A 15,235-nucleotide genomic window follows, 5' to 3' on the forward strand; every position below is an offset into this window, starting at 1 on the left:
ACGCAAATTTTGTTCTTGTCACATGTTTCCAATGTTAACTCGGCCGCATGGACTTTAAGCTTGGGAACGGATTTTGATTACTGAAAACTATCATCATGTGCTCCCAAGAAATGTAGCCCTGAAGTCACACAACCATATACAATTGCAGAAGGTAGTCGCTATGATTTCTTTCTGCAATTGTATATATATCTCTATCCCGCGCCAACTGACAATCTGAGTCACCACTGTCACCGTACCTTGACATAGCCCATTCTAATAAGATTCGCGCTTATGCACGCCATCTGTACGTAACACAACAGCTCAAGCACATGCGCTCGCCCAAAACCACGGCGGTAGATTCACCCAGCATTCCCATGATTTCAACCAGCCACCCACCTCGTCATCGTCAAACAAGCTGTCACTCTGCCACCGCAGGGCGGCTGAAAATGCCGATATGGGGACAATATTTGGCTTCGAGGCAAGTCCACTTTTTGCCCACCACTCTTTCCTGAGCACAGAATACACAGTTGCAGACTACAACTTTTGCCAGTGTTTCGAGCAGTTGCTAGTATGGTCTATTCTCTTCGGCTTACACTTGCTTCATCAAAGTTCTGTATACAATAAACTTGATCCGTTCGACACAAAGAATCGTGCCATGACCTATAAGAATCCGTTCATGCTGCTCCTGAAAGCACACAAGAGCCAAGGTTCAGGACTCTCCCCGTTAGCTCCGAGGAAAGGCCACGGCTGTTCTGCTGCGATGTGATTTTAATAGTCGCCTCGAGCCTCATATGACCGTTTCACGTGACCTCTGTTAAACCCAGGGTTCCGCTGTCAACTCTGGTCTGTCCCTGGGGGTGGCAGAGCAGCTCCAGTACCATGGCCCTGTCAAACTGCGACACATCGCCGGTCTTCATGGACCTGATTATCTCAGCGTAGTGGAGCATCCTGAATGCACGAGGGACAGAGGGCATCTGTGGAGGCCGTTGATGGAGCAATTGCTAGTGGCCAAGTGTGGAAGCTCGGGCTGCCAGCCAGTCAGCGTCCATACTTGTATTTCCTCAGGAGATCCAAAGGCGGCACCTTTCCCATGCGAAGGCGAACGGGGACTAAACACTCGAGAATATTCCTGCGCAACAGGCAACGCAAACATCATGAGAACCACTGCTTCAGCCCAGCCAGATGCAGTAAGTGGGACAGCAGAGGACGTGACGCACCTTCGAACGTTGACGCTAGACTGAGGGCAATTGGTGAATGCCCACACCAGTTCGGATTCAGACTGAAGGTAAATACACGCACGCCCACAGTGCGACGCATGGGTCGAGCACGCCCTTGTACACAGGGCCTCGCGGCAGTGTCATTGCGCGATTCTCACCTGCTCGAACTGCTCCTGCTGCATGTATAGCTTCCCTAAGTAGTATCGAAAGTTGACAATGGGTCCCCGGGGTACGCGACTGAAATTTATTTGCCTGTTGACAATTCACCGAACACGCAGCTTCCAAGGTGACCAGTGATTCTCGGCAGTAGTCAACGAAGCAGATACGACAGTGCCCTCAAGGCGGACTCACTTCGAGTCACAAAGCTTGAGAAAACCGGCCGCCATCTGCATATTGCCGAGCTGTAGACATCTTTTGATTGACTGCCCCAGAAGGACAATGTAAGCGCCATGTCTCTCCTCGTCTCCCCGGACTTTGCCCAGCTTCGGTCTGATGGCGTTGAGCACCTCCTTGGTATACTTGTTTTGAGTCTCCTCTTCATCCCCGGCGTCATCATCATCCATGACATCGGCTGTGTCATCCTGGGTACTATCTGCGGCATACGCAGCTTTGTTCATGATACTGCATAAGGCTGCTAACCCTGGCACAAGCCATCCGCAAGATGCGAGACTGGGATCCACATAGAGATCTACGTAGATGTCAAGCAAACAGATGCACTGCTTGACAATTTCACTCCACCGGACTGGTTGCCTCGCCTGTAGCTGACGGAGCTTGAGAAATTCTTGCAGCAGTTTCTTGAACATGGAATCGCCTCCCTTAAGCAGCCCCGCGTCGCGAAGTTTATTATGGGGGATTGCTCCGATCACGGCCTACGAAGAAGGACAAACGAGAAGTAAACGTAAGTCAAGAGAGCGGCCCACTTGCAACCTCATCACACTATCCCTCTCCGCTTGAAAGGTTACTGAAGTGAGGTAAATAGTTCGCTCCGCTTCAATTTCCAGTACCTGCATACTACCTTGGACTCCTGCTGGACACAATGCCCGAGGCCTTCTCTTGAAGCTCAGCTTCTTCGTTTCTCACTGGCATCTCTAACTTCGCTAACAGTACCGCGGCCTACCCGTTGGTGGGTAGAGGGTTCGAGTATTGCTGCGGTTTGAGAGTCTGCCGATACGTCGCTCCCGGGGCGGGCAGACTGAGGCTCCGCCGGCGCTCTGAACTATGAAAGTGCCCCGCACACCCTTACTTCAGGCATGTTGCGAACTTCCACGTCTGGAATCATTCGCTCTTGTTCTCTTATGAGATCCGCAAAAAGCTCTCCATTCCTTTGCTCGATCGCAGTGACCATTCCCGCTACCCATTCGGCGGAGTTCGGGTTTCTTTCGCTGTTGGATGTAGGTGGCCAAGATGCGCCTCCTACGGAAACTCCGCCTCGTCCTCCTCTACGGCCTCCTCGACGCCCTCTGCAGAGATCCATTACTGTCCACTTGAGTACCCAAGCCTGCCAAAGCAAACTGCTGGGCAGTCCAGATCTCTGTGGCTACAATACGAAGCGACTAGGGGCGTCCTCAACATGTCCCCCCTCAACGCGACGCAGACTCCTCTCTCGGAAGACAGTCAGCCCGCCCGTTTCATCGTACGCTGGGACTTGCACTCGCGGTCGACGGCAGAGTCGAATGCGACCCTCCGCCCCCATACTGGGGACAGGCCACTTCTAGATACTTGCGGATGCCTGCTAAGAATCCGCGGACGAAGCGGCTGCTGCTCTCAAGATCACGCTGCTGTACCGAACGGCGGATGCAAGCAACCGGCCAGCTTGGCTCTGCCGCATGCAACAGGAACGAGCAAACTCTGCGGGAAGAGGTACAACACACGCCCAGTCAGAAGAGAATACACTTTTATTATTCGTGCCCGTTGGGAGCTTAACTTTTCCATGCAGAACAGGTTCTTCAGTTTTTCGGGAGCTTTAATCGATGCAGGAGGGACTTTCACTTGCGCCACTACAGCGGGAGAAGCCCTATGACAATCGGCATATCCCGACTATACGCCGGAAAAGTAGCTTAGTATCGAAGAGAGCCGCGTGTTTCTAGATGTGAAATTTGATGTCGTCTTCAAAAGTGTTGCATTTTTGGTTTTCCGGGTAGCGAGGATGCTTCGGTACGAGACTGTTCACGGGACCTCCTCCCTCCCCGGAGTGACTGGTAGTGGTTTTGGCTGGACTTGAACCGTCATGCCAGCGGCTGCTTGCTCAGCTGTCCACACCAGCTAGGACAGTGGACTCCAGCGTCGTACGTCGCAGCTCTTCGTGTTTCCTTCATCTTTTTGTGCTTCGCGGATCCTGGCGTTTTTACTCGTTATGTGAGCAGTGTGTTGCACTTAGGTCTGGGCAATTGTCCGTTGCTCCTTTCCATGGGCCTCTCTTCCCGCACTTCGTGTCACTGGAGCCCGAACCGGAGTGTCTACCTGAGCCGGCCTCTTCACTCCGTTATGTTTCTTGCTGAGACGAAGAAGTACGCCGCATTCGGAGGAGTGCTGCGTCGTCAGGCCTCTGTTTTGTAGAGTGTGCACGGTGACTCCTCTCGTTTTTCCTTCGCGTCGGGACCATGGCAACTTTAGTAACCGTTCCTTCACAGGCGCCCGGAAAGAGTGACGAGAGTGGCAAGAGCCGACTGCTTGTAAGTGAAAAGATGGCAACTCGACTGTCTAGTGGTGAGGTCGACGTACGGCGACTGCAGCGGACAGTCATTCCAGTCCCCTATCAGGCCCTCGCAGGAGTAGACGAAGATGGAAATCCAGCAGCGATGGATATGGATCTGGTTGAACAAAATTTGGAGCTTTACTCTCTTCTTATCGAGTAGTAAGCGCTTTGCTGCCTGTCGCTTGCATCAACGAGCAAGTCCTCTTCTAGGGCAGTACTGTGTTGAAGTTGCTGCAGGAGAGGGGAATTTTCAAGGCAAACTCTAGCCCTGCGATCGAGGCGATTTGTTGGGGGAGCACGCGTGCCCGCAGCAACGACTCGGCAGAGTCAAGCCTGGCAGGTCTGGATAGCATCTGTCGTATGTATCCGTGCGCGCGGTGCAATATATTCGCATGTGAATGTATTCTCTTCTCCGAGAAGTGGAATGCGCGGAGAGGTGGTTCTGTAGCTAGGGCTTTGGGAGTCATTTTGACAAGGCCCGATTGATTGACAGCGTATACCGACCCCGGCGTTGACTTCCTAGTTAGGACAGTCTAGACGTATCTGTGGCTTGCTGGTGTTTCTCCTCTCTTACACTCTCCGCCTGGAGTAAGCTCCAGTGAGCCCGCAGTGTGTTTTGGGGCGGCGCCGATCGTGTAGAAAGTACTCGCGCACTGCACAGAAGGCTTGGGATCTCTACACTCTAGAATATTCAGCCGCCTGGGTCGTGTTTGTGAGGCCGTCTATGCACGGTTTGTGCAGATCGGTAGCGAGGAGGATACATTGTGAAATTATCCCAAAATCAACGCTTTCTAGTGGTGTTTCCGTATAGCTCGCAGACTCCTATCTACTCTCCAGAGGGCGTTTACTGCATGCCGGCGTGGGACAATCTCCGAGGTAGGACGGCGTCTTTTCTCTCTTCACGTCTTGGGCGCTGCCGGGCGGCAGGGTACCAGCTTCAGCACACAGCAGAGGAGCGGCTGGCAGGGAATCTAGTGTACGGTCAATGACGGCCGCCCCAGTGAGCGAAACTCGGGGTCGTGATACGACGTGTCTATGCCTCCGCCACGTCGCAATATAATCACTCGAAATCAGGCCCACTCTGGCTGCCGCGGGTGAAGGTGAACAACATTTGTGTGCCTGTACACGTAGAGACGCGACGGTTGTTAGGAGCGCTCTACCGCTCTTCTGGACTGAGCTGGTGACGCTGACGTGTAAGCCAGCGAGCCCCATCTATTTGCGGTTTTTCGTTGCAGTTTGGGATGGAGTCATCCTTCTTCGGCATGGTCTATATCACGGAGGCGTGTTCAAGTTCAAGATCAACATCAATACGGGATACCCCGTGACACCACCGTCAATAACTTTTCTGTCCCGGGTCTATCATCCCTTGATTGATCCGAAGACTGGAGAGCTGAGTATCAAGGTGAGTACGGCAATCTGTAGATCCTACGTCCGAGCGTCCACTGGTTGCATGTTGGTTTCGATGCCTCTCCGCGCGTTCCTTGCGTCCTTAACACTGACATACAGCGGGGCAACCGACAACGCAGTTAAGCGCGTCGTCTGCGTCCTCAAGGCATGTATTAGAAATGCAGACGGCAAAAGGGCTTTTCGCAGCATTAGGTATTAAGCCGACATCTCAGGTGGCTATTTTTTTCGCACTAGGTGCTGCTGGTCTGCAGCCGCCCACCCAGTTCAGCAAGGCTCTACGCTAGAGAGATCTGCAACCTTTTGGATGCAAGTTAAAGCGCCATTTCGTCTTGGCTCGATGTCAGCGCGTTTGCCCAAGTTGTGTCGGGTCCATTCACCAGCTGTTTCTCGCGAAGCCACTTCTCTGTTCGACCGTGTTGTCGCACAGCTCCTCAGGGGCTCCGATCGTGTCGTTTTTCTCTGGCCTCCACTTTTTCGGTTGGGGGGCGGATAGTCGGCTGCGCTTGTGGCGGAGCGTTCTGCGCTCGGAGAGTGACGGAGACGCCCGAGATCGTCAGCTCCACCCTGGCAGGCAGTTGTAGTAGTAGTAGAGACTCGAGTAAAAGAGCAACTGTGCTGGTGACAGTATGCGAACTGCCTGAAACTGCGGTCAGATTCTGGGACAAAGCACAAGACTCCGGCCAAAGGGCAGAAGCAGTAGGGGTAGTTCTGCTTATGGCCTGTCCGTCCCGCTCAACGGCACGAACGCGGGAGCCTAGTCCCCCATGTAGCCGCCACTCTTCCGTTGTTATTCTGCGGTCCGTCTGCACTTGCGTCCGCGCAGCCGCAGTTCCACAGTTGGAACGGCGAGAAGGACTACTTGCCTATGCTTCTCATGTACTTGAAAAGCATATTCTACAAAAAGGAGTTTCTGCATGGCACGGATATGGAAGATATGTGGCTAAATGTCGAGGCCGCGGCCGCGTAAGCCATACAGAGAACGGTTTCGGTTTCCTTTGCAGCCCTGGTGGACGACGGCTGTCCATTAGTCTTGGTTTTTTACTCTTTTGCGTGATAGCACGAAAGACGTATTCGTACCTGAAGCAGATATTGGTTGAAGCGAAGTACGTAATGCAGGAGGACTGCCATTTTCTTTTCACTGTGTGCATCATTGCTCATGTGCAGCCTCGGCTATCAGCCCCTTTTTCCTCGCCAGTGCTCGTGGCCGTCCTGGAACTTGGCGGATGTGCCAAACTCATCGCCGTCTTTTTTGGCGCACGTCCTAGCAATTTTCATAGTTGTCATCGGCGTTGGCTTTTTCCAAATGTCGCTTCAGGTTTCGGGGTGAGAAGAAGCCGGTGTTGGAAAGCATCAGAGAGTGCGTGAAAGAGTCACAGTCAGACGTTTACAAGAAGATTGATGACTTCGTCTTCAATTTCACAGAGTTTCATCGGGAAAAGAAACCGGTACTCCAAGCTCTGAATGTTTTAGCGCATGACGTGACTTGTGTTGATCCAAAGGAAGCCTTTGTAGACTGGTTCCTGGACGACTGGTGTCGTAAAGAATTTGGTGGAGAGGAACAGAAAGACACGGCCTCACCTAAGTCCCATGAAGTTTAATAGTTGACTGCGCGTCGAGACGACTGATGTGCGCTGAGGTCTGCGAACCGTCGTCGTTCAATCGATGCTTCGTCGCCTTCAAGTGGCGAAGTTTTTTTCAGTGGAGGAACAGAAGTGCCGCAACTTTGCTTTCAAACAATCGGAGTGCTTCTACAATAATGTTAGGCAGCTCAAGGTACTAGCCACCCTGAGCTGCAACCTGCCGCGTGGAGACTCCGTTTTATGCGTTCCGGGCGTGCGGCCACCACGATCTCACAGTGCGCGACAGCATTTGATGACCGCGGGCGAACGCGTTTTACTTCCATATGAAAGAAAGGCAGTTCCGGTTGTCGCCACCCAAGCTGCTGACCCTTTGGCAGTCGTTTTTTTTGTCCTGGAGCCAGTGGACATAACTCTTATGCACTTCCCATTAGGCTTCGCCTAATAGCACTTGAACGTCCCCCCTCAAACTTGTTCACGTCGCGCGGACCACAGTCGCACCAAGAAGTTGGGATAACTTTCTCTGCATTCCCGGAGTGAGACCCCGTGTGAATGTGTACATGCCAGACAGCGGTGCGAAGAGCCTGACGACAAAATACCTAATCATGTCTTGAGCAGGTTGTCCGGCAGGCTTCCCTATTTCCGTGCAGATGACCACAGGGTCCGCTTTACACGTGCAGCGTGTCCAGCAGGCTTCCGTATTTCCGTACGGATGACTACAGGGACCGGTTTACACGTGCAGCGTGGGAAACGTTGTCCAGAGAGGAACTTCATTCAAAGATTATTGTGGAGTCGCAGACCATTGGAGTTCTGGCACTGTCACAAAGGAGAGAAGGCGAGTGCTTCGCGCTGGCGCTTCGTGTACGCTCCCGCAGTAACCGACAGCGTGCGAAATCGGATGCAGCAACAGCTGTTATACTTGTAGGATTCTCCCCTTTCACAACTGACCTCACACCGCATAGAATTTGGCTGACGTGCGGGCCACAGCTCCTGCCGGCCATAACGACTTCAACGGCGCCGCCCATGAAAGCTTCGCTCCCTAGTGGATGGACTCGCGAGTCCACAGTGTAATACGAATATCAGTAGGACCGGATCAATGACGTCGAAACGCACCCACGTACTTGCAGCGCAAACACGATTCACGTCATATGTCTCTAACAGACAAGGTCTCGGAGCACGGCAGAAAGACAGTTCCGCTGCTGCTCAGTGAGAGTGTGGGGGCTCCAGTTTGGCCCGGGGAATCGACAGCGGCTCTCCCCCATTGATAAACAACTTGTGTCCCTCGGCCTTTAAGCGGGTGAAACACTCCTTCTTACACTCCAAGTCTAACCAGCGGCACTCCTTGCAGCGTTCCTTGGGCTGGATGAACCACAGTCGGTTTGTCATAGTGAAGTCCTTCTTGCGACCGTCAACTCCTGGCAATCCCTCGTAGGAAGGGGTTGGTGGTTTGTAGTTTACGTGCTGAATGCCAGTCCATGCGAAATACGAAGCAATAATTGCCAGAATGGACGCGTTCAGTGTCACAAACATCTCTTGTTTCCTTTCGTACTCCGTCACCAGGGGGGTCCCCTGGCGATTGAAGGGGACCTGGTCCAGAACCCACGCTTTCCGATTGTTCCAGCGGGTCAGAAAGCCAGTGATATCCAGCCAGCGGTAGCATTTGTCTGGGATCGACTCTCCTAACGCTCCAGCAGACGCGGAGCCACCTGTCACCAGCGCCGAGTAAGCTGCGACGGCTGCTGAAGGAGGGACGGCAGAGCGCAGTGGCTGAGAGAGGGCCAGGCTAAAGTGCGTCGCGGTGCGCGGCACCACAAGGCGAAACAAAGACGAAGGGCGCAGCATGTTGAGAACCTGTGAGGATAGGCCAAGCAGCTGATGTGCCACGCTGGCGCGTGAAGCAAATGCAAAAGACAGCACTGGTCCCCAAGAGAAGGTTGTCAGCGGACCAGAGCACTTCGGTATCAGAACAGGATGTTTTCAGTTCAGCATCGGAGACCGGTAGAACACCGGAGAAGAGAGAAAACAAGCCCTAAGAAAATTTGGGCAGGCAGGAGCCCTTCGAAGAAGCATGCATGCAAAATCTACAACACAGCCGCACGCATCTTCGCGGTGCTCGACGGATGTGCAGTCCGGAGACCCGTGTCATCCTGCTCTCCCGCGCCTTCTGCTTCACTCCAACAGCGCATGTTCATTTCGCGCTCGCCGTCGGTCCATCCTGCAAACGTGTCGACAACCTAACTTGCTGGCCTAACGCCGTATGCACGTCTGGCGGGCTGCCTGAACTGCTGGGTAGCCGCTACCACACGCTGACATGACATCAAGGATAGGGAAGTCCAACCGAAGCATGTGTAAGGTTTTTCCTGTCATGCAACGAACCTTGTGTAGTCTTGTTGGACTAACAGTCCGTCAAACGAGCGGTGGAACGAAGCGCCCCGAGGAGTCCCAGTCCTCTTGAACTGATAAACGTGTCGGTCTGGTTGAAGCGAGTATCCCCGTCCAGAGATCACAACACCCCGTAGCTCGCTGCGGCCATTCCTCAGCTAACTTTGTCAGCTGTCGGCAACGCCCGGCTCGTTAGATAGCCGGTGAAGGAATACCGATGTCCTGGACAACGCTCAGAATCAACTTTTTACCAAGCTACGTGGCCGGCAAGAGGGGCGGCCGCACAAGGGGTGTATCATACGATGACAGGAGGATTATAATTGGACAGTGCTAGCAGAGAAAATGCCGTGTATATTTGAGCCCTGTCTCAGTAGAAGTAAGACCCCACTGGGTCAGTTTCAACGACGCAGCTACCAAGGTGCAGACCGGGCCGACGAAGGCAAGACGGGCCCCCTGCCTGTAGCCTGCTTGGCTGGAGCCACAGCAAGAAAACGCTAGCAACGCCCGTCGGCCTTGCCCATGAACAGGACAACGGGTGTAGCTAAAAAAATTTCCGCCAGCATCTCCCAAGCTCTCAGGGCGAGAATTCTTATCCCGTCTTTCCATCAGAAGGGGCAAGAAAATGTCCAAACGTCCACAAAAGAATGCTTCCACGGTCTAAGCCAGCATAACACAATCATAAGTCCGCAAAAGCGAACTGAACGTGATGCTTAGAGTACGACATTTGACAAGAGTACACGCTCTATGCCTCCGCGATACGCCAAGACAACGACGAAAGAAACAGCGTATGTGCACAACTGTCAAGAAAGCGGGAGTAGAGACCTGCGGCCAAAACAGTGTCGACATCTTCGGACAACAGAAAGTGCTCTGCATCTGCAGGCACACCAGGTCACAGACCGATAAAAAACAACTGATGGTACACTGCCGCGGCCTCAATCGAGCCAGTTTGCCGCCAGTAACGAGCAATGCATTGGTCAAAACGATTCCCATGTGTGTGCTGACATGAAGAAAATTGCCTGCTACTGATCCCAACACTAGAACTAGTGTCCCTCCGGGAGAGCACCCGACTGCCATGCAGACACAGTCTAAGTTTCGTTTCTCGGCCTGAACTCCACCAATGCCAATTCCTCGGTCTGCCATGTTCCTGAGGTCAAAAAATCTCCACAACATTCTAACAGTCCTGAGACCAATCCTCGATACACGACGCCTCTCAGGTCGAGTACTTCTCTACAAATCGTTGGTAGAAATCTTCGAACCTCTTCAACATGTCAACCAAGAGCTCATAGCTGGGCAATATGCAGATGCGTATGTGATACGTGCCTGACTTCTGCCCGAAGCCGCTTCCGGGCACTGTCACGATGCCCGTCTCCTCCAAAAGCTCCAAGCAAAACAAAAGATCAGGTTCCATGCCTTTTTCGCTCGCCTTCTTGATTGCCACTGACAAACAAAACGAGTTACCAAGGACACCCGGGAAGAAGCCGTGAGAGAAAAGCCAGTATTTCAACTGCCGCCGACATTGTTCGGGCGGCACTCCTGAGCTCAGAGCTGCAACGGAGAACCGACGTCCCTCTGAACAGAACTTACTTGTCGGTAGCTCAATTCTCGGAAAGCCAAACACAGATCCAGCAATTGGCTGGCACGTTACGCCGGGGACTCGATTTAGCCTGTCGTAGACAAGGTCTGCCTTCGTCTTCATGGAACTGTATATTTCTTGGCGCTCACGCTTGAAGCGGTCATAAGAGGGTCCGTTTGGCTTTGGTGGGCAGCATACGTTCGTTATCGCGACTTGGCCCAAAATGTTCGCGCACATGAACATGCTGACAAGCTTATACATTTGAAGAACCACTTCTGCTTCCACAGCGTCTACGTGCATCATTCCCCCTCGGGTTCCGCACTCCCCGACCAGCCCCTTACTGCTGCTGTGAAAACTAAACACCGTGACGTTCGCTCCAATCTTATGCAGAACCTGAGTACAGCGCCGACAGAGCACGAGACGGCCAGGCCAACCATCAAACAGCCTGTCTGCCTCGTGAAAACTGTCCTCGGCACACATCCAGGTCAGGCCTGGAGCCATCCACAGAGCGTACCACTGGCGCGCCCGAACAGCAACACGTTCCTCTTCAGACCGTTATTCACCAGTGTACGAGGAAACGTCGCCTCAACACCAGCTCACGGGCACTAGAGAATCCACACGTGGCGAAATGCCTACGAGGACCGACAGATGACGCTACGTCGAGAAGCGAGGGCCATGGAACAGCGTAGACCTTCCTGGTATCTCCCTGATGTAGGCTCACCTAGTAACCGGCATCCACCTCTGCCGTACCTTTCTGACCGACGTAAACGGGACCTCTACGTACACGTTGTCCTGGTATACTTCGTCAGCCAGAAGAACCAGCCGCTCTCCCTCACAGAACTGAAGGATCTGTGCACAAAAAGAGAAAAAGCTATCCGGGAGGGGCCTGGTACGTGCGTGGGGTGGAGGTATGAGTAAGGTCGGAAAGCCTACGGTGCCTCACATCCCATGTACTTCCTATCAGGGAGACTTACTCCCTGTATTTGTGCCTCCGTCAGAACCGTGCCAGTCGGATTGCCTGGATTGATAACAACAACGCCTCTCACGACCACACCTTTTGACCTCGCCTTCTCTAGGCCGCTCTTCATGGCATCAACGGAAAGAGACCAGCCACTTTCCTCCTGCAGGAAGGCTCACAAATACCACAGGACCACAGTGGGTCACGGGTTCTACGGACCCGCCGCCGCGCTAGCCAGGATGACAGGGAGACCCTTCACTAAGCAGATGGCCGCACCTCTAAATAATAAGGGATCGCCCGGCCTCCTCCGCGGATTATTAGTCCTGCATAAAGGGGGTACTGTGGCACTGGGATCAAGAGACCGTCATCGGGTCCTCGCAGAAGAAGCTCCATCGCGAGCCGGATTCCCGCCGAGGCACCTAAGAAACCATACATACCAATCAGCCTGCCGCCCGCCAGACAGTCGTTCCCGACACTCTTGTTACGTTGGGGTACGCGTTAAACAAAAACATGAAACCGCCACCTCAGCCCTGTGAACGAGGTTACAGTCGATATGCCTCAGACGCCTCTGACGCCTTTGCTGCGCAGTTCCCTAAAGAGTGTCCGACCACACTTTACACCTCGCGGCTGATACGATAAGCCTTGGGACGATCCGTGCCAGAAAGAGCGAAACGATAGAGTTAAGTGAGTAGTGCATGAAATCAAGATGTCAGCCCACCATCAGTGAGAAAGATATGGTCGGGATTCGTTGGCACGCCGTCTCTCTCTTCAAGCCAGCGAGCAATTATTTCCCGAAAAAGCGGCAGCCCTTGGGAGTGTGTGTATGAACCAATTGTCCGCATCCCACTTATGTAGTGCCGACCCTGCTCCAATACGTCTGACGGAAAAACAGTCTGAGAGGCAGCGTAGATTGCCTGCTCCTCTGGAGAGAGGTGAGGGAGAGCGCAGTCATCGCCAGCGGACGCTAGGCCATTGACAGACGCTAAACCATTGACAACCGCTGAGCCGCTGGTCACCGCCAAGCCCTTCTCTGTGCAGATTTTGTTCCACTTCAGCGGCAAGCCCATTAGCGGAGGGTACATCATGCAGGCCATGATCTGCGGGACAGCAACATCAGCTACAACAACGTGGCAAACCAGTTGCACCCCTACCGTCCCACAGAAACGCGCAGGATACGCCACATCATGAAAGTGAAAATGTGCTGTCACCGCCACTGAAGACTCGTGCTCTACCCGCCGTGTCTCAGGATCACTGAAATCTGCCTGGCTACGGCCAAGGCACACAATCTGAAGCCGATGGCCCCCTCGATTGCACCACGTCGGGCGTGCCCGAGCAACTAGACCAAAGAACGCTATACACGGAACAGACGGGCTGCAACATTCCCAAAATTCGTGGCCTAATGCATACCACCCTTCGATCCTCGACCTCACTGTAAGACGAAGAGGGCGAACAAGGTATTTCCACCGACCTGTCTGTAAAACGAAATGGGCGGCTGACCAAGGCCTTGGGGATCGCCAGTGTTTGCAAAAATCAAACGGCTGAACGGCAACGATCCCGGCCTTTCCTTCAGCTGCTTCTGCACTTCCAGTGCCCTCCGAACGGTCGGACCTCGCACAGCATACTGCATCAACAACCACCAAAAATGTCTCGAGAAACTCCTGCATCGCCTTCCCTTGGATGAAAACGTGTATAAACATGGGACGCCAACTTCCAATCACGTTTTCCTCGTCAGACCAGAGACTCCGCAAGCGTCTTCAATTCACGCCGGGCAAGATTGACTAAGTGGCCTACGGCCTGTCCTCAGCCACGAGCGAGTTATTGCTGACAAGTCTAGTGCTCCAGCAGCACACAAACACTCTCAAAAAGTCAACCCACCTTACAGTCCAAAACTCTCCTGGGGAGAGAGCAAGCTGTTAGCGTTGGGCGGAGGGGTCTATCCTGTGGTCTTTTGACATTCTCCTGTCGCTGCTTTTCATTCTGCACAATTTCGTCAGAGAGACATCGTAATGCGGGTTCGGGAGGCGGACTCGCGCTAGAAAGCGACGAACTTCGTGTTACTGAGGCCGCACGCTCAGCCGCCTCGAACTTGCCGGTCACAGGCTCGCTTGCAGTGTGTACAACAGCACTTCCACATGAAGTGGTTTCGGTTTTAACTGCTAGCTCGCCTTCCATCTTTGGCGTGACCCAGTAGAAGCCTGGAAAAAAAAGCTGAAGGAGCCGGAAGTGCGAGCTAAAGGGGCGTCGCTGCGTCGCGTGGCTCAGAGCACGGAACGGAGGACGGGCCACCGTTGTCAGTTATGCAACAATAGAGAGAATCCTCGGACCTGGGGCCAGACTCGCAGGAGCAGACAGGGATCACCACCTTCTTGGGCAACAGAAAGAGGAATGCGGTAAGAGCCGATCGCTGCCGAGACCTGCGACGGCAAAGCGCCTCACCGGCACGAGCTGCGTCGCCACGCTAGCCCCGCGTCAGTGCCCCAGCCACTGAATGTAACCGCTTAAGGACGCCAGCCGTGAGCCGTCGCTCTGCCTTGCTGCAAACAAGGCTTTTGTGATAACTTGTAAGCTTCCAAGATAGAGACTTTGCGTGTCAGCGACACTCCCAGAGTTGCTCGCCCCAGGTGACTGTATTCCTTGTGTGCTGGCCGCGCGTGACCAGTGCATACGCGTTGCAGTGAGTGCTTTTGCTTGTCTGGAGGCGTCATACGCGTTGCAGTGAGTGCGTTGCTTGTCTAGCGGCGTCATACGCGTTGCAGTGAGGCCGTGCTCCTGCCGACCTATACCCATTGCACCGGGTGCTGCGCTTGTGAGGCCGTCGCACAGACGTTCTAATGCGCTTCCTCGTTTGGTCGGAGAGCGACTCATGTCGCCCGCCCTCCTCCTAGGGAATGCCCGCCTTACAGGGGCAAGTATCGTGCAGGGCCCGCGCGGTCGAAGCGGGGACGGAAAGCTTGTACCTTAGGGGTACCGCCGCATGGTTTCGAATCGGCGAAGGAAGAACAAGGGACTTTGTCTCGGTTACAGAAAAAAAAAGACTTACTTCTGTTTGCTGGCTTTTTGGATTTATTTGCCTGCGGTATTGGTTGCACAGCATGACGGCCGGCCAGCCCGTCGACCTATCCTCCAGTGGCCCGACAGCAATGCAGGACACGAGGCAGGAATTGTGACACACATTTCACGGAGAAAAAACCACAGCTTTGGGCCACGAAAGTATGGTGACAGTCTAGATATTCCAGTCTCACAGCTTTTTCGTCCCGAGGGTATTTTGCTGGAGTACTGGATCGCGGCAGCAGAGGATCGCGTCGGGCCGGCGGCCCCGTTCCTGGATGGGGGGGCCAAGCTTTGCTGGCAAAGAATTTAAGAAACTAGCCCGCCGGAGAAGAGAGCACACCCTCCCGGTGAAAGCTATGTCAATTTTTCCCGGGGCGCATTCCCTGTAAGTCACGC

The 15,235-nt window shown here is 53.7% G+C and overlaps 4 protein-coding genes across 4 annotated transcripts; 1 reads left to right on the forward strand and 3 right to left on the reverse strand.

Moving 5' to 3' along the window:
* Positions 1 to 300: 300 nt before the first annotated feature.
* On the reverse strand, positions 301 to 3,304 carry CSUI_010333 (pci domain-containing protein; the record flags this gene model as incomplete). The annotated part of the gene is made up of 5 exons (XM_068070438.1): positions 2,440 to 3,304; positions 1,548 to 2,065; positions 1,355 to 1,448; positions 1,031 to 1,108; positions 301 to 513 (listed from the first exon to the last, which is right to left on the reverse strand). Exons 1-5 carry the CDS (start codon positions 2,668 to 2,670, stop codon positions 301 to 303), a joined length of 1,134 nt encoding a protein of 377 aa, XP_067917586.1. The 5' UTR covers positions 2,671 to 3,304.
* On the forward strand, positions 3,079 to 6,896 carry CSUI_010334 (ubiquitin-conjugating enzyme subfamily protein; the record flags this gene model as incomplete). The annotated part of the gene is made up of 5 exons (XM_068070439.1): positions 3,079 to 4,050; positions 4,703 to 4,767; positions 5,127 to 5,293; positions 6,122 to 6,261; positions 6,614 to 6,896. The coding sequence occupies exons 1-5, from the start codon at positions 3,797 to 3,799 to the stop codon at positions 6,894 to 6,896; spliced, it is 909 nt and encodes a 302-aa protein (XP_067917587.1). The 5' UTR covers positions 3,079 to 3,796.
* Positions 6,897 to 8,078: 1,182 nt separating this feature from the next.
* Positions 8,079 to 9,021, reverse strand: CSUI_010335 (uncharacterized protein; the record flags this gene model as incomplete). The annotated part of the gene is made up of 2 exons (XM_068070440.1): positions 8,079 to 8,726; positions 9,013 to 9,021. 2 exons carry the CDS (start codon positions 9,019 to 9,021, stop codon positions 8,079 to 8,081), a joined length of 657 nt encoding a protein of 218 aa, XP_067917588.1.
* Positions 9,022 to 9,820: 799 nt separating this feature from the next.
* Positions 9,821 to 14,238, reverse strand: CSUI_010336 (alanine transaminase). Its single transcript, XM_068070441.1, has 8 exons — positions 13,664 to 14,238; positions 13,257 to 13,409; positions 12,507 to 12,885; positions 12,065 to 12,207; positions 11,805 to 11,951; positions 11,581 to 11,679; positions 10,842 to 11,223; positions 9,821 to 10,694 (listed from the first exon to the last, which is right to left on the reverse strand). The coding sequence occupies exons 1-8, from the start codon at positions 13,958 to 13,960 to the stop codon at positions 10,468 to 10,470; spliced, it is 1,827 nt and encodes a 608-aa protein (XP_067917589.1). The 5' UTR covers positions 13,961 to 14,238; the 3' UTR covers positions 9,821 to 10,467.
* Positions 14,239 to 15,235: the final 997 nt, after the last annotated feature.

The sequence above is a fragment of the Cystoisospora suis genome (genome assembly GCF_002600585.1).
Source record: "Cystoisospora suis strain Wien I chromosome Unknown contig_7163, whole genome shotgun sequence".
Lineage (NCBI taxonomy): Eukaryota > Apicomplexa > Conoidasida > Eucoccidiorida > Sarcocystidae > Cystoisospora > Cystoisospora suis.